This window comes from Onychostoma macrolepis, chromosome 20, assembly GCF_012432095.1.
Source record: "Onychostoma macrolepis isolate SWU-2019 chromosome 20, ASM1243209v1, whole genome shotgun sequence".
NCBI classification, from domain to species: Eukaryota; Metazoa; Chordata; class Actinopteri; order Cypriniformes; family Cyprinidae; genus Onychostoma; species Onychostoma macrolepis.
In genome coordinates this window covers 27,493,540-27,520,228 of record NC_081174.1, presented here as the reverse complement: position 1 = coordinate 27,520,228, position 26,689 = coordinate 27,493,540, and the positions used below count along the sequence as shown (strand labels likewise).

At 35.1% G+C, this 26,689-nt stretch overlaps 1 protein-coding gene and 1 long non-coding RNA gene across 3 annotated transcripts in view; one reads left to right on the top strand and one right to left on the bottom strand.

The window, feature by feature from the left end:
- LOC131527717 (uncharacterized) overlaps positions 1-9,065 on the bottom strand; it is a 22,273-nt gene extending 13,208 nt beyond the window's left edge. Inside the window, exons 1-2 of the long non-coding RNA XR_009267729.1 lie at positions 8,814-9,065; positions 5,178-5,289 (exon numbers count right to left, since the gene is read on the bottom strand). This is a non-coding gene — a long non-coding RNA (uncharacterized LOC131527717). The remainder of the gene's footprint in view (positions 1-5,177; positions 5,290-8,813) is intronic.
- Positions 8,147-26,689, top strand: fermt1 (FERM domain containing kindlin 1). 2 transcript variants are annotated; one of them, XM_058756982.1, is made up of 15 exons: positions 8,147-8,399; positions 12,098-12,256; positions 14,477-14,710; positions 15,140-15,262; positions 15,620-15,809; positions 16,966-17,068; positions 17,177-17,284; positions 18,304-18,435; positions 19,107-19,156; positions 23,072-23,196; positions 23,270-23,376; positions 24,044-24,268; positions 24,416-24,540; positions 25,770-25,911; positions 25,993-26,689. In XM_058756982.1, the coding sequence occupies exons 2-15, from the start codon at positions 12,106-12,108 to the stop codon at positions 26,164-26,166; spliced, it is 1,989 nt and encodes a 662-aa protein (XP_058612965.1). In that variant the 5' UTR covers positions 8,147-8,399; positions 12,098-12,105; the 3' UTR covers positions 26,167-26,689. The 2 variants fall into 2 exon arrangements, with proteins under 2 accessions (XP_058612965.1, XP_058612964.1); XM_058756981.1 differs by lacking the exon at positions 8,147-8,399 and adding an exon at positions 10,299-10,393.

The window sequence follows — 26,689 nt, the reverse complement described above, 5'->3', positions numbered from 1 at the left end:
AAAAAAAAGTCTGATTTATAAGGAGCAGCAGCACTTTTAAATCAATGCAAGCAGTAATGTTTAAGTCTTATTTGCAAGCGTTCAAAGCAAAGTGCGTAGGGGACATGGGAAACGTGTGCCACCAGAGCTGCGCTCACGTGCACAGACAGCATTACACAAATTCCTCCCTAATTGTACATTTGACATCTTTCAAAGCCGAAGAAGTGGCAGTCCAGCAACAAGGAATCTGGGGATAAGGCGATATACGGACCACATCCGTCCCGCTTCTCCCGTGGGCTATTTAAAAGTACAGTAGGCTGTATTTTCCGCTGCAAAGCCAAGCACCCACCCTTCCGTCCTTGCACCATATTGGAAACAGATGCCGTTGGATGCAAGGCCCGGCTAATTTAAGTGGACAGGCCAGATGGAGGAGAATGATTGCACACTACCCCCTGTTGGCTTTCATTTCGTAAGGTTTCAGAAACATGGCAGAGGTCTGCAGAGAGGCAGTGAAGAATTGTTTTACTGTTGAACGTTTCAGCCCCGTATAGCACTGGATCCAGCGTGGGTAGCCGTTTCCTAAATTAGACTGTCACACATACAAGCTTTTATTGCTTTAAGCACTCAGAGACTAGCATGCAGATATGCAGGAGGTAACTTTTTTTATTCAAAATAGATCCAAGTATAACCCACTGGTTAGTGCGTTTGCACACTGTATGTTGTATCCACCAAACTTTTAGTTTATTTATTTTTTATTTTTTAAGTGCATCTAATATTTCTTTCTCTTTCAGATGTGGCATTGGTAATTTCATTTAGAAAATCAATTTATTTCAAGGAACAGGTAAAAAAAAAAAAAAAAATTCTGTACATCTTTTTAGAATTTTAGGATTTACTAGGTTTTTTACTCTGTTATATAGCTTGTTTTGTTGTTGTTGTTGTTGTTTTTGTAAGTTGTATTTAGTATAAATTTATCACTTCTACCTACACCACGCCTGTTTAAAACACCTTCAAAAGCATATAAATCATGCTTAAGTAGTTTATGTTTAGAAATAATTCTGTCATCATCTTCTCACCCTTACTTTATGTCGCTCAAACCTCGCTTTTTTCTTCTTTTTATCTTCTATCGTGTTTATCATGTTATCACATTTATAAATAAATGCTGTACTTTTGAACTTTCTGTTTATCAACAAAAATTTGCCACAGTTTCCACACAAACATGAAGCACCACAACTGCTTTCAACATTAATAATATTAAGAAATGTTTTATGAGCAGCGAATTAGCATATTAGCATATTAGAATGATCTCTGAAGGATCACGTGACACTGAAGACTGGAGTAACGATGCTGAAAATTCAGCTTTGCATCACAGGAATAAATTACATTTTAAAGTATATTCAAATAGAAAACTGTTATTTTAAATTGTAATAATATTTTACAATATTACTGTTTTGACTGTATTTTTGATCAAATAAATGCAGCCTAGGTGAGACTTCTTTCAAAAAAAAAAAAAAAAAAACACCAAACATTTGAATGGTAGTGTTATAGACACACACACACACACACGTGTGAATGTATAGAAATATAAATAGTATTGACTACTTTAATAGTGCTGTTTTTTAATTTTTTTTTTTTGAGCTTGACAGGCTCTATTCCCACTTGCTTTTAAGGTATAAAAAAAGAACAGCTTCTGCAAAATATCTTTGTTTATATTCCACAGATGAAAGAAAGTTTTCCATTTGGGTTGAACTATTGCTTTAAGGGTTCCGCAATCTAAATATTAAGCTCCTCTAGCTGAAATTCAGTCCAGTAACCGAGCATGTATCATCATACGCGTGGTTGTACTATATAATTTGTGCTTGTGTGTGCGAGATAGAGACAGTTAGCTCACTCGGTGAGGTCTGTGGAATAATTGTACGGTGTACGCACATGCCAACGTCACTACAGCAAACATTTGCTCGTTTAATTCTATCGTAACCTGAGCCGGGCTTTATTTTCACTACAGGCCAGCAATATTTACTTAGCCAAGCCTGATCCGTGCACACAAGTGATCTCAACTGTTTCCTAAGCCATGTTGACATGTTTGACTTGAATTAAATCTGTGGCTGTAAATAAGAAATCCAGAGGGGGTTCATCGCTAATCGAGAGCAGAGGCACATTGTAAAACTGAAGTTGTACACAAATAATGAGTGTGGGAACGTCGGGACGGCATAAATCAGTTTTAACTAGAAAGTACTGCACTGCTTAGAGTCTGTGAACCGTAATTCTCAGCGTCAGCCCTCGGTGCACTACATTTGCACAATGCTATCTTTACCACAGTAAATGTGTTTTAGCTCGGAGAGACTCGTCAGGTTTGGTTGCAGTATGTTTTGGTCAGAACCCCCAGCTAACAAAAATATGTTGGAAGATATTTTGCTCATGTTCTTGTTAAGTTATAAAAACGTTATTTCTGAATATTTTCCAAATGTTTTTTTCTTGCAAATGCGAAACATTCCATTTTATCATTTTGCAAACATTTTGGCAATGTTACTTTTAAATGTTCACTGAACATTCGGATACAAGTAGAAACATTTAAAAAACGTTAGACAGATGAACTGACTCACCATCACAACTTACAATAAGAAAACCAAATGTGTTTTTATTCTTCATATAATTATACAAATTAATAAAATAATATTAATTTAAATTCCAATTAATTTTGTTCATCAAAATGGTCATTAACTTTAGACAACTTTATCGCTGTTACATTTACTAAGACAACTGTGAAATAATAATTGGGATCCAAGTATTTGATTTAAGTAACACGTTATGTAAATTATGCGAATATTAAGGGCTTATTCTATTTTATATTTTTGGGAATGTTACTTTTAAATGTTCTCTGAATGTTCTCCCATACAGAAATGTAATATATGTGCATATACAAAATATATGCAATGCATGTTTTATATATGTCCTATTCATATATAAATCTTATTAGAAAATGGGACAATTTCATATATTGACATATAAGTCTACCCCACACAAAAATATGTTTATGTATGTATAATACATTTATTGCCATATATGGAATGTATATAATTATTAATATATGTGAGATATATGTCTTTTTTAATTATGTGTTATATACAAATTAGACATATGCATAGCAAATTATTTACATATATGTGATGAGTCACTTATATATGACAATCTTTTAATTATTAAATATATGGTTTCATATATTTGATCTTTTACTATATGAACTTTGATCTTTAAAATGATCTTTTAATACAGGTTGTATGCATCTACAAAGTTGCAGTGCATTGCACATTTCATGCCTTAAGCCTAAAATGTTAAATGGTGCAGTAAGCTACAAAAAGCAACACATCTATTTAATTTAAATAGAAAAAAAAATTCAAAAAGAAAAAAATAAGAAACAATTACATATATAATTGATCAAAACACCGAACAGGCATAAGAAACAGAACATCAACCAATTGTAGTGGTTCAGCAGTTTTGTATTCCCACAGTTTGGTTAAGTTTTTGGTTTATTGCCATCCCCAAGAGGCCCCCAGTGAAGAAATTTGTGTGTCTAGTCAATACAGAACTGCCCTACACCTTGTGAATGGTACTGTGCCTCTGCATGAGCAACACAGGCCTGATTTCATCTTCATGGACAACAATGCCCCAGCTCATCGAGATCGCATCATCAGGGAACGGCTGCTGGAGGCTGGGGTACCTCAAATGGAGTGGCCTGCACTTTCTCCAGACCTGAGTCCCATAGAAAACCTATGCGATCAGATGAGTCGTCGTGCAGAGGGTCGAAACCCTGCACCCCAGAGCCTCAGTGACCTGAGGGCAGCCCTTCAAGAAGAGTTGGATGCCATGCCTCAGCAGACAATAAGTCGACTTGTGAACAGCATGAGACGTCGTTGTCAAGCTGTAATTGATGCTCAAGGACACACGACAAGTTATTGAGACATTGACATTTTTGTTGCAGTATAGCCACCACCATTTGTTTGAGATGAAGAAATTACCACTGCATGCTTCTACTGCCCTACTTTCATGATATAATTTCACTGTAGCATGAACTTTTTACATTTTCCATAAATAACGTTTTGTGAGTAGTGTATATTGAGTTTTAAAACATAGTTGGTAAAGATTATTTAAAAGACTGTAGAATACTAATTATGTAATAATTATAAGCTGTAGTTGTAAAATATTCCCAGATACCACTTGATATGAGCGCCACCTTCTTAAGGACAAGGCAGAACAACAACAAAGCACAGCCTACATGCCCATGCAAATAATATGCCTCTACAGCAGGGTTCTTCAACAGGCGGCCCGCTAGAGAAAAATGTTTGTCCCGCCTAATCTCAAATAATGTGGCATGAAAATTCAAACGCAGCATCAAAAAGCGACGTTAACTAACATCGTGTCTACACCGCATGCAAGCAGCGCGACGCAACAAAACACAATAGAACTTATTATAATCAGTGATGCTGTCTACACTGGATGCGGCGCAGCGCGACAAATCCCTGACAGTAAACTGATGACTCGTTCTATTTATGACGTACTGACACAAAGTTCAAATGATTTGCAATGCTTTGTCGCGTTCAGTGTAGATACTAATTGACAGCAAAAGCATGGCACGTGTGAAGTAAAGAAAAGTAGACACAGAAAATAGATGATTCAGATGTGAATGGACTGAACAGTTTTGAGTGAGTGAGTGACTGATACCATCTTTGTTATGGAAGTTGGTTCGCAGTGAGTTCACAGTTTGCTTTAATTTATTTTCAAGATCTGAGGTAAAATATCTATTGTTGCTTTCACTATGGCTATAAACCTCACGCAAAATAATATTCAAACTCACATTAGACACTTTTTGCAACATTGAATAAAGCACATAATCATTACCTGAGATTATCGCTGTCAAAATTTGTATGTTGTTCCTGCCGCAACGTCGCAGAAAATAAAAAAAATATTTCTAAAATAGAATTCCGGGTCGCTTATTGTCACGTGTCGCTGTTGCGGGTGGTTTACACAAAAATTACATGGAAAAGATTACTTATCTTGTTTACCATCAATGAAATAAATAGTTGACATTCATAATAACTAATGAGGGCATTGTTTTGGCCTGGAGAAAAGAAATTAAAAAGGGCAGTTGATTTGTTTACATGTATATTGCAGATGCTAGTTTTGGTTTCAATAAAATATGTAACCTTTTCTGGGTAGATGCTCCATCATTCACATCACTGCCATCCACAATCTGCAGGTTCAGCCTCCATTTCTATTTTCTGAGAATTTCTGGACTTGTCTTTCTGGACTCATTACCTTTTCAATGGACACAAACAGGAAAAGCACAATTATCAGCAAAGATATGAACAAAATTGACTACCATGGGTTAACCATATTTTCAAAACCCCAAAGTCACATCTTTTAGTGTACTGTACCTTTATGTAATATGCGCATGTATGTGCTTATGCACCCACCATAGGCATGTCACTGACATGTCAATGTACTTGGTGCAATATAACCAAGTACAGTACTGTATGAATTCAAGGTGCTTGTATTTGAGTAATTCCATTTTGTGCAGCTTTATAGTTATAGTCTAGACTAGACTACATCTCAGAGATAAACATTATAATTTTGCTCCATTACTTTTGTCAGAGAGTTTTAATTAATTTTCAAATGTTGCATTGCTTATCCAGTGAAAACAACGAGCTTACAGTATCTCTACACAGCTGTAATCATAACATAAACACTGACAGGGAATATTTGAAACGGATCTGTATAGAGACAGAGGCTCTTGCAGTCCAAAACAATCATATAACACTTAGTTTCTATGTAATATTAGCATTGTTATCCTTCCACTTGCTAAGAAAAACATCTTTAGGCAGATGACTGTTTGTTTAGCTGCAGCCATTGCTCAGAATCTGCCGTTGGCGCGGTTGTGTTTGAATTTTGGCGCATGCGCAGAAGCGGTATTGTGAGGTTCAAGCACAATCGCGCTGATTCGCGCATGTAGTATAATGAATTGAGTTGAAACAATGAATAAAGTTAAGCAAAAAGTAATTTTGTTATATGATTTACAATGAGCAGTATCTTTTAGGCATATATGGCTAATAAACTTGCATATATAAATTCAATATATATTGTTAACAAATGGTCAAAACATATAGTTCCATATAAAATTTTGATATAGCCTATAGGCCTATTGGTAACATATATGGTCATATCATATAATACAATATACCATTTTAATATATATTGTTAACATGTATGGTCATAACATGCAATAGCACACTAAAAATTAACCATATACATACTTTAAATATATGTTTATATATAGCTAAATTGTATTATGGGAATTTCATATATGTTATAAACATATACATATATCCAGAAGATGGATGTGATAATAATATATTGCCTTATATGTAACATATATGACAACATCACTACTGATATAGGGGCATATATGTCATATACATTTCCGTATGGGCTGAAACAAGTAGTAACTTTTAAAAAACTTTAGACAAATGTCCAACTAAAATCTTTTGAGAAAAAAAAAAACATTTCATGAATAATGTACATATAACATTTTTGTTTTGAGAACATTATTAAAGACCATAACTTTCAACAAACATTACATTAACTTTACTGGAAGAATGCTAGTTTGTGATTTTTTTGTGTGTTTTTTGTTTGTTTTGTTTAGTTTTACTTAGTTTTAGTTTTAGTTATTTTAATAAATCAAGTAAAACTAAATTAAAAAGAGAGAGAAAGAGCGTTGCCCTGATAAAAAACAATATAGAACCAATTATATATACTATATACAGTGGATGCAGACAGTAATGTGATGCGCCGGTATATTTCTGATGTACAGATGTACTCCAAGCGCTCGCGCTTTTTCTGACACGAAGTACAAACGGATTTTCCAATCATTACAAGCGATGTAACACGTCCAGTGTAGTCAGTCCCAAGCTGCTGCGGTGTTGTAGACACGGTGTAGGGCAAATTGTGTCAATCCAAATGTAAGAACTGAGTAAAATAAAACGACCTCAGTATAATGGCGCCAAAGAGACCGTTACAGTAGTATACAGCAATTTTAAAAAATACAGTAAGTCTCTGTATGTGGGGTCTGACGTCACAGAAAATTCCCATGATGCAAATGGTATTACAGTTATTTACTGTAAAGGGAATTTGCAGTATTACACTGGGTGATATACAGTAAATAACTGTGGAAATTACAGAAATGTCTAACAGTGTAAATAAGATTTCAAACAGGTTCAGAGCTTTTTCATCTACACTCTTAAAAATAGGTGCTTCAAAAATTTACTTTAAATTTTATTTAAAGCAACGCGATTTAATTTAAGAATTTTAGTTTTAGTTTAAGTTTTAGGTAGGCTAACTATACCAGAACGTTAGCCAATGTTCTGAGAACGTTCCCTAAATAAGACTTCAAACAGGTTCAGAGCTTTTTCATCTACACTCTTAAAAATAGGTGCTTCAAAAGGTTCTTCACAGCGATGCCATAGAAGAACCATTTTTGGTTTTCAAAAAGAACCATTCACTCAAAGGTTCTTTAAAGAACCATCTCTTTCTTACCTTTTTATAATCTGAAGAACCTTCTTTCACCACAAAGAACCTTTTGTGAAACAGACAGGTTCTTCAGATGTTAAAGGTTCTTTATGGAACCATTTAGACAAAAATAAGGTTCTTGGCATCGTGAAGCACCTTTATTTTTAAGAGTGTATGTAATTTAAAGTAACTAAAAATTTACTTTAAGAATTTTAGTTTTAGTTAACTATAATAATCCTTCCAGAACGTTCTGAGAACGTTCCCTAAATAAGACTTCAAACAGGTTCAGAACTTTTTCGTCTACACTCTTTAAAATAAAGGTGCTTCAAAAGGTTCTTCACAGCGATGCAAGAACCATTTTTGGTTTTCACAAAGAACCATTCAGTCAAAGGTTCTTTAAAGAACCATCTCTTTCTTACCTTTTGGAACCATTTAGACAAAAATAAGGTTATTCTATGGCACCTTTATTTTTAAGAGTGTATGTAATTTAAAGCAACTGAAAATTTACTTTAAGAATTTTAGTTTTAGTTAACTATAATAACCCTGAGAACATTCCCTATTAGCTACTAAATAAGACTTCAAACAGGTTCAGAGCTTTTCTTGTCCTCTCTCGGTTTCCTGTGGCTCTGCGCTCGTGCTTCTTCATCCCGCTGTGAAAACCCATTTGAGCATCAAAACTCAAGTTCATACGAAAGGAGCTCGGCGAGGGGCCCTCCCGGCGTTCGTAATTATTAAAATAACATTTTCAAAGAATCATCCGCCGGGCTCGCAGGAAGAGGGAGCGCCTTTAAAAGGCGAGAAGAGAAAATGAAAAGGCTGATGCGCAGATGGAGTGGCATCCATTCACCTCCCTGAACTCTCAGGTTAAGAAGTTGTTTTGTTATCTCCCGCTCGCCCTTCGGGTGTGATTAAGCCTTGTTTTCCCTGTCCGCCTCGTGTACTTGCGCTTAAATGTCAAAACTATGGCAGGAATGCTGGAGCGGAGAGGTCAACTGAGGTCATACGGAGGATGTAAACAACAATGTTTTCTTTTCTTTTTTCTTAATGGACTGATCCACTTAGAGAAAGAGCGCACCGCGAGCGTAGCTTGATCCCACCGGCCTCCGTGTGGAGGGATTTAGGTTTTAGATCGCAATCGGACCCGACCTGAGTTTTAACACTGGAAGGATCTAATCATCCACACAATAGACTCTCTATTTGACACGCAGATGCCGCTGACTGCCCGATCAAACTATAATAAACTCTGTATAATTGCTTAAGTTCAGAGAAGGGGTCACCTGTCCTCTTCTTTATGATGAAAAATTCCCGCTGGTGTTCCAGTAGGAATCTGAACACAAGTCTCAACGTTTTCAAAGAGAAAACAAAAGATCATAAGCGTCGGACATGGTTTGAATTAGCATAAACGTAAGAGGACACTTCTCCCACGGGAGTCCGCTTTAACGGCGCATATTTAGGGTCTTTATCCTGAGCCTTGACACTTGATATTTTGGTCAAGTCCACATTCCGTGTTAGGTTTACCAAACCATAAAATAATGTCCATAGGGAGACAGAAACTATGTGAGTCTTCGGCTGAAATTCTGTCTAAACTCTTGCAGAACACCAGCTGTACGGCTCCACCTAGAGTTGCGCTGCAGAAACGCAGCATAGAAACATTTTAGCGCATTTTTGTATTGATTAAAATGTCATGGAGAAGTTGTAATTGCTTAGGAACAAATTATAAGTATGTATCAATATGGAAATGTTGTTAACAGCCTGTCCGTTTCTTATAAACTAATAGTTTCCTCCCACTTCGTGACATAAAGTGTGTCATGTAGCCTATCCCTCTCTCTCTCTCTCTCTCAATGAGTAATATTTTACGGTAGGCTTGCATAACTACCATATTCATATAGGCCTACCGTGTTATGTGAATGCTACTCCAAGGTACTTCAATTCTGCAATTGTGTTTAGTGGTTCAATTAATTTTTTCTTGTAATCTTAAAGTGTTTTATTATTTCCAGTACTAAGTCTGACCTCTGCTGGACAGATGAACGTTAACGCACAATCACAAATTCTAATAAAAAAGCAAATGTGTTTGTAAAGATTTAAATATAAATTTGTTCAAATAATTGAAAATTATTTATTTAAATTCACTTTATTGATCATAAACTTGAACATCACCATCAAACATCTTCTTTACCATCACTGTTATATTTACTAAGACTATTGTGAAATAATATTTGGGCCAAACTGGCTGTTATCATCTCGATGTTTCATAATATAGATTTAGGCTTTTTTTATTTAAATAACATGTGGCTTTCTTTGTGCTAAACTGTAATTTTGTAGTTTGTTTATTAAACCATATCGTAACCGTAGGCTAGTCTTTACTGCTATAATCCGGTTTAAGTCTTTACAGTTGGCTAGAACTGGTGTAAAAATCTCACAGTCACAACACGACCCACAAGTTAGTCATTATGTGGTCATTATAGCTTGAGCAACAATTACAACTTAGTTAATGTTCAGGTATGTGCGTTGGGGCTTGTTTAGTCACTTCCGTTACGTGCTCTTCCTGTTCACACCGGGCGCGAATTTACGGATGGTACTATGGTGAAGACTGTGTTCTTAATTTTAATGACCCAGTATTAATATTCATAAAACAAGCCTTGAGCGTTGAAATCGAATAGCGAACGTCACACGAACGTAATTAACATACGCCTTCGTCATTGGAGAGTTTGTAAACTCTGCTGCATTACCTAATTAATTATTCATGAGGCCAGCCTTCGCCGTAGTAGGGTTCTGGGCGGGGTTTCCTCCAGCGCGCACACCTGGACAGGAGATGTGTTTCACTTTCCAAAGGGAAAATCTGCGGGAACGCATTCAGGTAAGTGGAATAATTCAGCGTATAGTTGTATTTAAATTGTATTATTATAACCGTTTGCTGTTTCGTTTGCCCTTACGCATATTTTTAATGGACGAACTTGATTAAAATAAGTTTTGATATTAGATATATATTAAAGAAATGTTTCATATCATGAAAAACATCGGATTATATACATTTCAGTAGGCCTATATTCTATACTCTTGGCAAAATTGAATAAGGTTTGTTATTGTTGTAATATTGTAGTAGAGATATTGAAGACTAGCCTACTGTATATTTATATAGCCTATGGCTTTATTTGATTGAAAACTTCTTGATGTTACAGAATAGATCGTTCAAATCAGTGTTTTCCGGGTTTTTTTCCCTCTCTCTCTTTCTCTCTTTCTTATTTTCTTGGCCCTCATAAGTATGGTGCATATAAGTAAAATGCTCTGTTTTAGTCCTCATTTATTTTTTGCATATGATGCAATCATGAGCTGATGAATTTATCTTAAGAAATGTCCTTCTTGTTTATATCTGAATTCAAATCTGGCTGTTACCATAGGGAGGTGTAAATTATTTTTTTCCAAGCCTGCGGTCATGTTAACCTACTCACGTACCAGGTTTAGCCTTGGGCTGCTTAAATAGTTTGTCTTGTTAGTTCAGAGCTTGCATGTTATCTCTAATCTAGTCAAACACCTCGCCCTCCCCCGCACTTCTTAGTGAACGCGGACAGACCTGATTTTTAAATAATAATATTGTGGACTCAAATGCATCTTTAAAAAACCACTCATACTTTCCCATCTTGAGTCACATTAAAAGACTCCTTTAGACCCTCTTTAGTTTACACTGCAGAACTTGACTGTGTTTTTGTGTGTAAGACCTGGGCTTTGTTGTTTATTGATGTACAAGCCAGCAGACAGCAGGATGATGGGTCTGTGTGAGTCGCTCTGTTGTTTCTGCTCTTTCTGCCTCTGGTCTTGTCTCTGCTTGTCAGGAATTTTAAGCTGAAGTCTCCCTTGTTCTGTAATCACATCCCTCCTCCACCCTGTAGGCCTACCTTTAGTTCTCTGTCTGTCACTCCCTCTTCTTTAAGGAGATGTTGTCATTAGAGAGACTTTAAAGGAATAGTTTATACAAAAAATCAACTTCTGTCATCAAGTGTGTGCAGTGACCAGAGGTAAAAAATAAAATAAAAAAAGCCGCAGCCACTCATTTTCCAAATCACAGAAGCCATTCAACAAAGTGCTAATTATGATTTGAAAACAATAGCAGAACACTGTTTTTGTTACTTTGGAGTCCCCTATAGCAGCTGCACATGTGCATATGTTTCTGAGGAATTTCGTACCCACTCACAGTGTTGCCAAGTCCGTCGGTTTCCCGCGGAATTAGGCTAATTTTATACTTTTGCCGCAGGTTTCCACTATGAAGTATCTTTTGCGCATTGAAAAGGTTCCATGGATGCCAGTAAAGAACTTTTAGTAAGAGTGTATGATGCAAGTGCAGCCTGGGCCCGTTGTATAAAATGCTTAGACTAGTAAATCATATGATTTTTTTTTTTTTCTTTAAGACTGGACATAACTTATTTTTTTTCATAGGTATCTGAAGATTTATTTTACACCTTGAATAACCGCTAGTTGGTCAGACTAGTTCTTAGGATACAGTATTATCATAGCGACTTTATGCAACTAAAATAACTGTTTGTGTTTGTCTGTGATTTGATTTCAGGCAGGAACATGGCCACTGCTGCTGAGTACGGACACAACTCCTGGGAGCTCAGCATCCAGGTGGACCAGCGTGAGGGAGATGAGGGCATGAAGTTTAAATTGCGGGTCAAGGGGGATCTTCACGTCGGGGGTCTCATGCTCAAACTCGTGGAGAAGATCAGTGAGTAACTTACAGAATTCTGTGTTGAAGAACCAGTATAGATTGTGAATATAAAGATCAGCCCCCTTTCGTTTCATGAGTGTGAATTTGAATTGACACAAGGGATGTTGAATTGTGAATGGGAATGACAGGAAGTGGAATTTGCTAAATTGTAAGTTAGTCAGATGTCAGAGCAGTTTTATTTTTGTGACAAAAAAAAAATGCATTTGTTCATATTATTTATTTGTATTATTTTGTTATACCTTGATATGTACAATACTTTTTTCTCAACCGATGAAGGCATTTCTTTTAACTATCAAAACAAGTACTATCAGTACTATCAAAACAAGTAACATTTTGTTTTTTGATGCATTAAATTTTGTCATACTCAAAGTTTTAAATAAAACAAAGATCATTGGAGTACGTTTTACAAACAACTTAAAAAATTCACAATTACTTCAACAATTAAGTGTTACTAATTTTTAAGTGAAATTAAATTTAATGTTAAGTGAAAATTGTATCAAAGTGATGTATTTTCCAGCTTACAGATAATTTTATAATATAAATATGGTAATAAAAAGTTTATGTATAACATAAAAGTCATGGTTAATGATTTGTTAATAGCGAGAATTGGACATTAAAATAAAAAGTGTGACCCAAACATTTATTATTCATATAATTTAATGTTTCTGAAAATACTTCATAAGTTGTGTGTATAAAAACATTTATTGGCAATTCATACTAAAAATGATGTTTATTAATACTGTGTTTACAGCGTTCAATTTCTATTTAATTCGATTTTTAATTGCAATTCTGTTGCAAATTCTTGTTTTCTACTGAAAAACAAATTCAGGAGTTTTAATTAAAAGTGGTTCTTAGTGCAATTATGAAAAGCACAGCATTATTAGGAAGCAGCACATCAAAAGTTCTTCAAAGTAAGGTTTTGTAAGGTTCAAACGGGTTGAAAAAAAATCAAAACAGCAGTCAGAGTTTATGGGAAACCCATGTATAAAACAACAACAACAACAAAATCTACCCAAATAACAGGAAACATTCTCAGAACTTTGGCTAAGATTCTGGCAAGGTTCTCTCAAAGTTACGAACAAACTTTTATTCAGTAATGTTAATAGCACATTTGTTAGTTATCTGGTCTTAAATAATGTTCTTAAAATCTTAGCACAAATGCATTGTTTATACATTGTTCATGGAACAAAAAGTCGTTCCGATAATGTTTGCAAACTGATATATGAGATGTTCCCTTTATTTTATAACCAAGAAAACATTTAAAAAAACGAAATATTCAGAATGTTTAGAGACATAACATTTTCACAACGTCATGAAAACATTAAGATAACATTCTTCGAACATATTTTAGTTTGCTGAGTAAAAGCTAAAATCCCAGTGCAGTTCTAGAGTGTAAACACTGGTTGAAATGCTCAGGTAGCCCATGTTTGCCTTGCGTATCTTTGTATAGCCTCGTGCTCAGAGCTATTGTTCTTTGACTAGAGGTGTTGTTTGCAGGCGCAGGGTCTGAAGTTCACTGTGTGACTGTGTCAGCCAAAGCGAGACGCTAGCAAAACATCCTGCTCTCCTCTACAGACTCATTAGATGACCCATTTGCTAAATATTATGGTTTGCCATGAAGGTCTTTTATTGGCAGTGGCCATTCATTAATTTGGTTGAACACAGTGTGTTTATAGTCAACTTAATAGGTGCATTACAGTAAAGACAGTCCAGGAGTTCTTTAGTAGGTAATTACAGGAGTGAGTCAGATGACGACAACGGCGGAAGGATGAAGGAAATGTGAGTAAAAGAGGAATCATCAAGGTTTATATGGAATTGTGATGTCATCAGACATGTTTGTATTACTCAGGGACGACTGGTTTGAACCGATTTATTCAGGTGTTACGTCACAGTTGTAGTTCAACGACACATTAAACCACTCCACATAAATACGTTCCTGTTCACCTCCTTAATATAATAATAAACTTCATCTATAAAGCGGTGGTGCAAAGTCCTACACTGCCTTGGGCAAAGTGCAGTGAACAGTGTTTTTAGTTTTTTTGAGTGTTATTTAATAATATTTGGAAAAGCTTTTATGTGTATATTTTCAGTTTTAGTATTTAATTTTTTAGAATTTTTATTTATTTAAGTTTTTTTTTTTTTACTTTTGGAGCTCTATACAATATTTGTTTACTGTCTCATACTCAAGTTCTCACAGTATGTGGTTGTGTGTGTCAGAGGCTCCTCAGGACTGGTCCGATCATGCCATCTGGTGGGAGAAGAGGAGCTGCTGGCTGCTGAAGACTCACTGGACTCTGGATAAGTATGGAGTCCAGGCGGACGCTGACCTGCGCTACACTCCACAACACAAACCCCTCTGCATCCAGCTGCCCAACATGAAGACCATCCGGCTCCCTGTTAGCTTCTCTTGTGTGGTCTTCAAATCCGTTGCTGAGCTATCCAAAGCACTCAGTAAGGACAAGTACAAACGAAAATATTTATTATATTATACATTTTTATTAATATAATATTTTTGTTGCATATGAAACAAAATGCTAACAAGAAAATAATATTAATATTTTATAAGATGTGTAAATTGTCATTTTGTGCAATTTAGATACAACTGCTCCTATGTCATTAAAAGCATTTATAATTTTTTTAAATTCAAACTTTTATACATTAATCATATATTCATTTAATACTTAATAATATGTGTATGTGTGTGTGTGTGTGTGTGTCTGTCTTAATATTTATGGATTGCTGAATATTTTTTGGTAGATTTTTACAATTACAAATCATTTGTTTTAATGTAAAAAAATGCAATGCAATTTTCCATGATTTCTTTCTGCACATTAGTCTATTCTCTACTAAACTGTGTATGTTTTCCGTCTTTGTTCACAGACATCAGACGATCAGAAGAACTTTCTCTTCTGAAACTACCAGATGATCAAAAAAAGAAAAAGAAAAAAGACAAGGGCCCAGAATCAGCCTTTGATGAGATATTAAACATGGACATGGCAGGAGGTATTTATTGCTTTTTTTGAAGAGTTTTTTTTTTTTTTTTACAATGAAAAACTGCAATGAATCACTTCATTAACCAATAAACTATCTATACACGCACATACATACATATTCATATAAATATACACTCTTACAGTATTTACCATGCATTATTTTACCTTTAGAAATTAATAAAAAAAATGATGAATGAAACAATATTAATATTAACACTTGATTTAATATTACATGTTTTGTACATGTCTTAAACACTTCATATACTAAACATTTCTGTTGTTGTTTCTGTGTAACTGAAGCAACTTTGTTTGGATAAACGTAAGTCTTAAACACTAATTTACAAGTTTGCATTCATGCTTTGTACAGGAGCCCTGGGTCTGTACAGTAAAACTATGACTCCGACTTATGACCCGGACAGCGGGTCGCCTGCATCTTCCACCAGTCTGTGGTTCGGCGAGAATCCTCTGACGGCCTGCCAACCCAACCTTCCACCGGAGGAACTGGCCAAACTCTTCAAGCCTCTTACCATGGAGGATAAAGCAGCAATTAATGCTGGGTAAGAAAGGACAGACAAATTTAGACTAGCATTCAAAAGTTTGGGGTCGTCAAGAGTTTTTTTCTCTTAAACTCACCAAAGCTGCATTTATTTGATCATAAAAATACAGTAAAAACAGTAAAAATGTGAAATGTTATTATAATTTAAAATAACAGTTTTTTATACAAATATATTTTAAAATGTAATTTATTCCTGTGATTTTTCAGCATCATTACTCCAGTCACATGATCCTTCAGAAATCATTCTAAAATGCTGATTTGCTGCTCTATTTGATGAATAGAAAGATAAAAAAAAAAAAAAACAGCATTTATTTGAAATAGAAAATTTATTTCAACTTTTGAATTGTAGTGTATGATCGTTTTAATAGGCCTTATATTCATCCACTGTAAAAAGTGATAAGCTGACTTAACTTAAAAAAATTGAGGAAAAGTTTTTAAGTAAATGATAATTAAAAAAATAAGTTATTTGAACTGTCAAGTTCACTTAACTTAAAAAAAAAAAAATTATTATGTACTTAATAATTTTAAGGCAACGGGTTTCCTCAATTTTTTAAGTTAAGTCAACTTTCACTTTTTATAGTGTATTTAAGTTTATAACACTGATTTGTTTCTAAAATCTAATCGGACATTCATTCGAAAGCATTTAAAGTTGTCACAATAGCCACACACCTGTGACCAGCTGCACCATTTGTATTGTTACACCTCTGATTGTTACTTTGTTGACATAGTTAAGCTAACAGACTATGTTACTATTTTTAAATGCACACTCAGAGAAAAAGGTACAAAACAGTCACTGGGGCAGTGTCCTTTTAAATGGTAACTAATATGTACTTTTAAGGTACTAAAATGTACCTTTTAGGGATAAATAAGTTACAAAGATTTTGTACCTCAGGGTACCACCCCACTGACAGCTTTGTATCTTTTTTGAGAGTATATACAACATTTAATCTATTAAAGAAGTGTTTTAGCGTATTGCTTTTTCTGCTGTTTTATACAAGCTATATTTCACCTCATTCCCCAGAACATCCATTTATTATGGTAAAATCACTGTATCATAGCATTTGATGGCTTATTGGTTATGTGTATTTCTGTTTTTATTCATCAGTTGCGTTTTGGTCGCTGCGTTTGTGTATTTTCACTGAGATGTTGCTCTGCAGGTGGCTGGATTCCTCTCGTTCGCTGATGGAGCAAGGAATTCAGGAAAACGACAGACTCCTGCTGCGATTCAAGTACCACTGCTTCTTTGACCTCAACCCAAAGGTGAGAAATCAACTATTCCTACATACCACATTATATGTTTGTAGACGACAATGTTAGATGGCCCTGATATGCCTAAATTAGAATGAAATTGTTTTTTTCTTCTTATAGTACGATGCTGTGAGAATCACACAGTTGTATGAACAGGCCAAATGGGTGATACTGCTGGAGGAGATCGACTGCACTGAAGAAGAGATGCTCATGTTTGCATCCCTGCAGGTACAGGATGCCAGTTCACAACATAAACTGATCTTATTCCATGCTTTTATGTTCATTAGTTTAATTCAGAGCTCTAGAAAACAGTCATTGGCTCCAGCGTTATTTTATTAATCATTTGAACTGCTTTTTACAATATTTTCTAATTTGATTTTACTTAGTTAATATTTTTTTTGGTTGTTTTCTGTATACTTTTTCCCCCTCGGTTTTAGTTTTGCTTACTGTAGTACATCAAGTTAACTAGATGAAAATGAGAAATGTTGCCTTGGAAGTTTGCTGAAATAAAATATATAGTTTTAATATTTTTTTTAATTTAGAGACGCATTCATGGTTTCATTTTTAGTTAACCGTAACCCTGATTAGCTCATCTGACAGGTATGCTTTAATGTGTTGCAGCACATAGCATAGATGGTGTTGAATTACGGTCGATTCTTTAGTGCCGTTCTTTCTCACCTGAAGCTAAATGAGATAAATTACTTTGAGGACAAAGGATGTGACATTCCACAGCTAACACGAGATAGCATTCAATTACACAAGGAGATAATGTATAGGTGAACATGGTGCTAATAACCTAGTGAGGACTTCATGTGAGAGTGTGTCTGTAGATCTGTAACAGAAAAAAAACCATGCATGAGAGAGAAGATCAAGTATTTCACAAACTGCCTCTCAGATGATAGAATTATGCATTGCACAGATATTTTAGGGATTTTTTCCCCACCTGTTTTCCACATTATTTGCTGGTTGAATCATTAATTCAAACTCCTGCCTCAAGCAGTGTTAATGTAACTGCATTGAAAACCACAATAGGTGAGGTTAGCATTTGATAAAGTTTATCTTCTTGGTAAGTTATTTAATGAACGCCATGTTAATTCTTCACTTAAAGTCAATTTATTTTTTACCCATATATTAAAATTGAAAGGTAAAATGTGTAATTTTGACTAACCAAGTGAGTTATGGGTGCTGTTTTATTGTTATGCATCTAAATTGGCGTTTCAGATGTAAAATACTTGAATCTTTTCTAGTATCACATCTGTAAATTGACCTTATCCACGGAGCCACTGATCAATTCCAATGAACCAGAGATTGATGAAGTCGAGGCTGCGCTCTCAAACTTAGAATCAACGCTGCAAGGACGGAATGCTGATAAGATCCTGGTATCAGTGATTTTATGATATTATGATTATATTTTTTTCATAATGATGTTGGCTTTGCAATGGTACTTGCATTAAATTAATATCCAGCCTGTTTTTGGGACACATCAGCTGCTTGAGAGATAATTGTGCTAATTACAAAAGAACCAATCTGGCTGAAATTTTAGCTAGTTTACACACTAACATCAAAAGGTTTGGGGTCAGTAAGATGTTTTTTAATTTATTCGAAAAAAAAAAAGAAGATTTTATTCATAAAGAATGCATTATACTCAAAAGTGTCAGTGGAGACATTTATAATATTACAAAATATTTCTATTTCAAATAAATGCTGTTTTAAATTTTTTTAATTCATTGAATAATCAAAAAAGTATCAAATTTCCATTAAAAATATTAAACAGCAAATATTAGAATGTCTAGAATGCTTTCTGAAGGATCATGTGATACTGACGACTGGCGTAATAATGCTGAAAATTCTTTGCATCACAGAAATAAATGACATGTTTAAATAGAAAACAGTTATTTTACATTGTAATAATATTTAGCAAAATTACTGTTTGTACTGTATTTTTGATCAAATAAATGCAGCCTTCTCTCAAACATATTTAAAAATCTTGCTGACCCCAAACATTTGAATGGTAGTGTATAAGTATTAACTTTTTCTTTAACTTTTTCAGGAAGATATCACTGACATTCCAAAGCTGGAAGATACACTTAAATTGTTTAGGTGAGTTTAAGATGATTAAAATTGGTCAAGAAAAATACAATCTTATAAAATGATGCAAATTATTAATGAATAATCTGTTGAAAAAGAAACTATGGTTCCATGTACTAAACAGTACTTTTTGCAGTCTTTTTGTCAGTCGTGTTCAGGGACATTTGTGTCTAGTCTGCAGTAAGACAAACTATAGTCAAGTCAAGTCAAGTCACCTTTATTTATATAGCGCTTTTACAATACAGATTGTGTCAAAGCACTTAACAGTATCAAATTGGAGGATAGAGTGTCAGTAATGTATAATGATAAGATTAAACACTCAATTTTCAGTTAAAGGCATTTCATTATTGAATTCAGAGATGTCATTGTCTAGCTCAGTTTAGTTTAAATAGTATCTGTGCAATCAAATCGGCGATAATCGCTAGAAATTAAGTGTCCCCAACTGAGCAAGCCAGAGGCGACAGCGGCAAGGAACCAAAACTCCTCTGAGACATAATGGAGAAAAACCTTGGGAGAAACCAGGCTCAGTCGGGGCCAGTTCTCCTCTGACCAGACGAAACCCGCAGTTCAAAAGTTTCTATTTCTATTTTAATTTTGTTGCAATTTCTAACAATAGTAGTATTATGTAGTTAGGTATTTTATTATATTTTAGTTATTTTGTTATTTTGGTTGATATATCTGGGGATATATCTCTGGGGTCATCCGGGCGTCCTGGTCTCCGCCGACGATCAGGGCCGCAGACGCCACCTCCGGCGCCGACCCACCATCTGATCGGACACGGACCGAGAAACAGACTAGGAAAAAACAGACAAACATTAGCGCAGATGCCATTCAACTTACGATGTAACGAGTACATCGTGTGTTATGGGGAGTGTTCCCGGTTCCGGTTGATCTAATTAATGCAGCCTAACAATCCTTTAACGGATTTGAATAATAGATGCGTATTAATGTGTTATGTGTAAGCCAGGCTAAAGAGATGGGTCTTTAATCTAGATTTAAACTGACAGAGTGTGTCTGCCTCCCGAACAGTGTTAGGTAGACTGTTCCAGAGTTTGGGTGCTAAATAGGAAAAGGATCTGCCGCCCGCAGTCGATTTTGATATTCTAGGTATTATCAAACGGCCAGAGTTTTGAGAACGCAGCGGACGTGGAGGACTATAATGCGATAAGAGCTCGCTCAAGTACTGAGGAGCTAAACCATTCAGGGCTTTATAAGTAATTAACAAGATTTTAAAATCTATCCGATGCTTGATAGGGAGCCAGTGCAGTGTTGACAGAACCGGGCTAATATGGTCATATTTCCTGGTTCTAGTAAGGACTCTAGCTGCTGCATTTTGGACCAACTGTAGTTTGTTGATCAAGCGTGCAGAACAACCACCCAATAAAGCATTACAATAGTCTAACCTTGAGGTCATAAACGCATGAATTAACATTTCTGCATTTGACGTTGAGAGCATTGGTCGCAATTTAGATATGCTTTTGAGATGAAAAATGCAGTTTTACAGATGCTAGAAACATGGCTTTCAAATGACAGATTGCTATCGAACAGCACACCTAGGTTCCTGACTGATGAAGAAGAATTGACAGAGCAGCCGTCAAGTGTTAGATAATGTTCTAGGTTACATGTGGGGTTTTAGGTCCGATAATTAACACCTCTGTTTTTCAGAATTTAGCAGTAAAAATTACTCGTCATCCAGTTTTTATATCGACTATGCATTCCGTTAGTTTCTCAATTTGGTGTGTTTCACCGGCCGCCAAGAAATATAGAGCTGAGTATCATCAGCATAACAGTGAAAGCTAACACCATGTCTCCTGATAATATCTCCCAAGGGTAACATATAGAGCGTGAAAAGTAACGGCCCTAGTACTGAGCCTTGAGGTACTCCATACTGCACTTGTGATCGATATGATACCTCTTCATTCACTGCTACGAACTGATGGCGGTCAGATAAGTACGATTTGAACCATGCTAAGGCACTTCCACTAATGCCAACAAAGTTTTGTAGTCTATTCAAAAGAATGTCGTGGTCGATAGTGTCGAACGCAGCGCTAAGATCCAGTAGAACTAATAAAGAGATACAACCACAATCAGATGATAGAAGCAGGTCATTTGTAACTCTAATGAGAGCAGTCTCAGTACTATGATACGATCTAAATCCTGACTGGAATTCCTCACAGATATCATTTTCTCTAGGAAGGAATATAATTGTGAGGATACTACCTTTCTAGTATCTTTGACAGAAAAGGGAGATTTGAGATCGGTCTGTAATTAACTAGATCTTTGGGGTCAAGTTGTGGTTTTTAATGAGAGGCTTAATAACAGCCAATTTGAAGGTTTTGGGGACATATCCTAATGACAATGATGAATTAATAATAGCCAAAAGAGGATCTATGACTTCTGGAAGTAGCTCTTTTAGTAGTTTAGATGGAATCGGGTCTAACATACATGATGTTGGTTTAGATGATTTAACAAGTTTATACAATTCTTCCTCTCCTACAGTAGAGAATGAGTGGAATTGTTCCTCAGGGGTCTATTGTGCGCTATCTGATGCGATACTGTAGTTGACGGCTGCAGGGATACAATTTTATCTCTGATAGTATCGATCTTGGAAGTGAAGTAATTCATAAAGTCATTACTGCTATGCTCTTGGGAAATGCCAACACCTGTTGATGCTTGATTTTTCGTTAATTTAGTTACTGTATTGAATAAATATCGGGGGTTATGTTTGTTTTCTTCTAGAAGAGACGAAAAGTAATCAGATCTAGCAGTTTTAATGCTTTTCTGTAGGATAGGGTACTTTCCGCCAAGCTAAACGAAATACCTCTAATTTAGTTTTCCTCCAGCTGCGCTCCATTTTCCGGCTGCTCTCTTTAGGGCGAGTGTGCTCATTATACCACGGTGTTGGACTCTTATCCTTAATCTTCCTTAAGCGTAAAGGAGCAACCGCATCTAAAGTGCTAGAAAAGAGAGAGTCCATAGTTCCTGTTACATCATCAAGTTGTTCTGAGCTATTGGATATGCTGAGGAACTGAGATAAGTCAGGAAGATTATTTATAAAGCAGTCTTTTGTGGTAGAGGTAATGGTTCTACCATATTTGTAACAAGAAGTTGGCTTTACAGCTTTAGCTATATGGAATATACAGGAGACTAGATAATGATCTGAGATATCATCGCTCTGCTGCAAAATTTCAACGCCACTGACATCAATTCCATGTGACAGTATTAAATCTAGAGTATGATTTCGACAATGAGTAGGTCCTGACACGTGTTGTTTAACACCAATTGAGTTTAGAATGTCTATAAATGCTGATCCCAACGAATCTCTGTCATTATCAACATGGATATTAAAATCACCAACGATTAGGACTTTATCTGCAGTCAGCACTAACTCTGATAGAAGATCAGAAAATTCTTTAATAAAGTCTGTATGGTGCCCTGGTGGCCTGTATACAGTAGCCAGTACAAACATCACAGGATTTATCATTAACACTTGTTTCTTTGGATAACGTTATATGAAGCACCATTACTTGAACGAATTATACTTGAAACCCAACCTCTGAGAGATACTGAAAATATTTCTATAAATTGTAGCAACACCTCCCCCTTTACCTTTTGGACGCGGTTCATGTTTGTAACAGTAATCTTGGGGTGTAGACTCGTTTAAAGTAATGTAATCATCTTGTTTTAGCCAGGTTTCTGTCAGACAAAGCACATCTAGTTTATGGTCAGTGAACATATCATTTACAAAAAGTGCTTTTGAAGAAAGGGATCTAATATTTAATAAGCCAAGCTTTATCATGTGTTTATCTGTATTATATCGTTTTTTTATTTGTTGAACATCAATTAAATTGTTACTATTACTTTGGTTTGGATGTTTTCTGTATTTTCTGCATTGTTTAATTGCCTGTTCATTTCTTTGCTTTACAGGCCCAAGCGATTGACATTAAAGCCGTATAAGGAGTACTGGTTTGTTTTTAGGGACACCACCATTTCTTACTACAAAAACAAAGAGTCTGCGAATAAAGAACCCATTGAGCAACTCCATCTACGAGGTGAAAAGATTGATTTCATATTTATTTTAATACAGCCAATGCATCAGTGATAATACATCATTAATTGGTACAGGATGTGAGGTCATTCCTGATGTCAATGTCACTGAGAAGAAGTTTGGCCTCAAGCTGTTATTGCCAGCAGCTGATGGAATGAACGAGATTTATATTCGCTGCGACAATGTGAGTGTTATATTTGTTTTTATGCAGATTGTGGTACTCGTGCTGTGAAATCTTTCATCTTAAATGTAAGATAAACTGTTATATTGTTATAAATATTTAAAGATGAATAAAGAAACTTAGGTTACTTGATTATCCATACAGCGGTTTTTTTTTTTTTAGAAAATATTGGTAAAATATGAGTATCAAATATGATTTGTCACGTTTATTTGTCAATGACCTGTCAATCATCATTGTTATTGCATTGCATTATATGTTTTGCACCCCACAATTAAAAATGAAGAGTTTTGATAATAAAACTAGCTTTTAAATGTAATATTAAAACATATTATTGGGAGATATAGAGTTACTGATTTTCTGTTATGCTGGTATAAAAATCCAGATTAATATCAGCATCTGAACCATATTGCATATTTTTGCTCAGATTGGACCTCTAAATAAATCTGAGTTTGATTTATTTATTTATTTTCCTAAGCCTAATGTTACATATAATAAAGAAACGGCACTTCTTTTTTTTTTTTTTTTTAGGATTTTTAAAAATATTTTTTATGTTAATCTAAAGATTTAGACTTTGAGATTCAATTGCAATCGGAAGCTTCATGAACGTTCTAATTGAGGCATATGCATTTATTTGTTTCTTTTGCTTAAAATAAATGTCTCCTGAAAACAGGAAACGCAGTATGCCAAGTGGAAAGCTGCCTGTATTTTGGCCTCTAAAGGAAAGACGATGGCCTACAGCTCGTACCGCACCGAGGTGAAGAACATCCAGTCTTTCCTGCAGATGAAGAGTCTAGCACCTCCTCCTGGCCAGGCAGCGCCTGACGTAGAGTCCATGGAGATGAATGCGGAGTGCTTTGTTTCTCCACGATATGCAAAGAAGTACAAGACCAAACAGGTGAAAATACAATCTTGACACACACAGAAAAGGCAAGATATGGCTTGAGCTGCTCGTTTTTATTATGCCATGACAGCACTGGATATCTGAGATCTGTTTTGCATCGCTTTCCTGCAAAAAAAATCATATTTATTCCTCTCATTTCAGCTGACCACACGAATCTTGGAGGCCCATCACAATATTTCCCAGCTTTCCCTCATGGAGGCCAAAATGCGTTTTATCCAAGCATGGCAGTCCCTGCCTGAGTTTGGCATCAAGTACTATATTGTCAGGTAATTTTACTGAACAACAGATTGATTTTGTGCCTAGAACAGCTATTTAAGCCTGAGTAAGGTTTTTAAGACCAACCATGAAATATGATTTTTTATTTTTTTTTAAGTTGTGCACTAACAAAGTACTTTTTATAGTTAAATTTTTCAAATGTTAAATAAGTTTACATTAAACACATTATCAAAATGTCTAGGTGCATTTGGCTTATTTGCTGAAAAATGAAAACTGGTTGTGTTCTGGTAGTTTTCACCCAGAGAGGATTTTCTTTTTCACCTTCCCCACAAAATATGGATAATTTGGATAATGTAGTTTTTGAGTGAAGTAATTTTTATTCAAAGGTATGTAAGCTGTGATCAATGAGGCCTACAACCAGTCAGTTCCAAAAAGTAATAAAAACAAAAACAAATATGGTAATAATATAGCATAATAAAAGATTTACATTAAAAGATTTTAAAGGGAACACCAAATTAGTTTAATTATTTTAATCACTGCACAAGGGTTAATGGTGCTGTTGTTCCATTTAAAGTTTAATTATTTTTCTATTTAATGTCATTTTGTTTTCATTGGGTATATTGACTGAAAAATCATAAATACTGTCACTTTCATTGAGTCAAATTCTGGCTTTTTGCCAATTTCATGCTCATGCACTGACAATTTAATTTTTCTATTATTTTTTATATATATATATATATATATATATATATATAAATTAAGACACAAAATTGCCATATTGTTACACAGTTTTGTTGAACAACAGATTGATTTGTACCTTGTATCACTCAGAAACATCTTTCCAAGTCTGAATATATATTATTACATTTTTCAAATGTTAAATTTGTTTGCATTAAACACATCATCAAAATAAAGAGATTTAATGTCATTTAGTTCGGGTATGTTGACTGAAAAATCTGAAAATAGCCTACATAAATGCAGTCACTTTCTTTATGAGTCTAATTTTGGCTTTTTTGTCATTTCATAATCAACTGAAATGGAATATACAGATAATTCACAAATGTTTTTACACAATATATAGTTACGGAATAATTCAAACATGTTGAATCTGAGTTTTCATTAATTAGACATAAAAATGTCATTTTGTCAGACAATTTTGCTGAACAACAGACTGTTTTTGTGCCTGGTATTGCTCAGAAACATCATTCAAAGTCTGAATATGGTATTTGAGCTCTTCAACCATGAAATATGACTCAAATTTGTTCACTTTGTCCCACAGATTCAGAGGAAGCAAGAAAGATGAGCTCCTGGGAATATCCTACAACAGGCTGATCCGCATCGACATGTCAACGGGTTCGCCGGTGACCACCTGGAGGTTCTCCAACATTAAACAATGGAATGTCAACTGGGAGATTAAACAGGTGAATAAAGTGCTTCAAACAACCTTGTAACCTGCGTGGCTGGTGTGAATATGATTTATGAGTGTGTTATTGCTTCTACAGGTGACCATCGAGTTTGACCAGAGCGTGTCGATTGCGTTCTCCTGCCAGAGCTGCGACTGCAAAGTGGTTCACGAATATATCGGAGGCTACATTTTCCTTTCGACGCGCTCAAAAGACCAAAATGAAACTTTAGATGAAGAACTCTTCCACAAGCTCACGGGAGGACAAGACTGACCTCAAATCAGCATCCACCTTTAGAAAAGCAAGAACGAATTCCTAGTGTTTTTTTTGTTTTTTTAAATTTGCCAAAGTCATTTTATATTTGTATTAAGACATACAAGCCTTGTGCACAAGAGAGTAAACAAATCAAACAATTCAATTCATATTTTGGATCTGGACTCTTGATGTCTTTTTGAGCTGTTTGCCTCTGAACATTGTACATAATTTACAGCACACATTTCCATACATGAATTTGTGTAATAAATATGGGATACGGTGGGGTTTGGATTTAAATGAGTTGCTAGATTCCCATTGCAGGTTTCTTTGAAGTTGTGTACTAACAAAGTGCTTTTAACAGTTCAGTTTTTGGAATGTAAATATGTTTACATGAAATGCTTCACCAACATGTCTAGGTGCTTTTTGACTTGTATTTGCAGTTTAATTGTTCCTTTTAATGACTAAATGTTATTTTGTTTAATGCAGTTTTGTTTTCATTATGTCGAATCTGAAAATAGTCTAAATAAATCCAGTCACTTGA

Bases quoted from the DNA above. Each gene is read 5' to 3' on its own strand.
- fermt1 (XM_058756982.1), top strand. From the start codon at position 12,106: ATGGCCACTGCTGCTGAGTACGGACACAACTCCTGGGAGCTCAGCATC. The intron at 15,263-15,619 runs GTATTTATTGCT...TGCTTTGTACAG, and splicing joins AAACATGGACATGGCAGGAG to GAGCCCTGGGTCTGTACAGT. The intron at 25,912-25,992 runs GTGAATAAAGTG...TTGCTTCTACAG, and splicing joins TCAACTGGGAGATTAAACAG to GTGACCATCGAGTTTGACCA.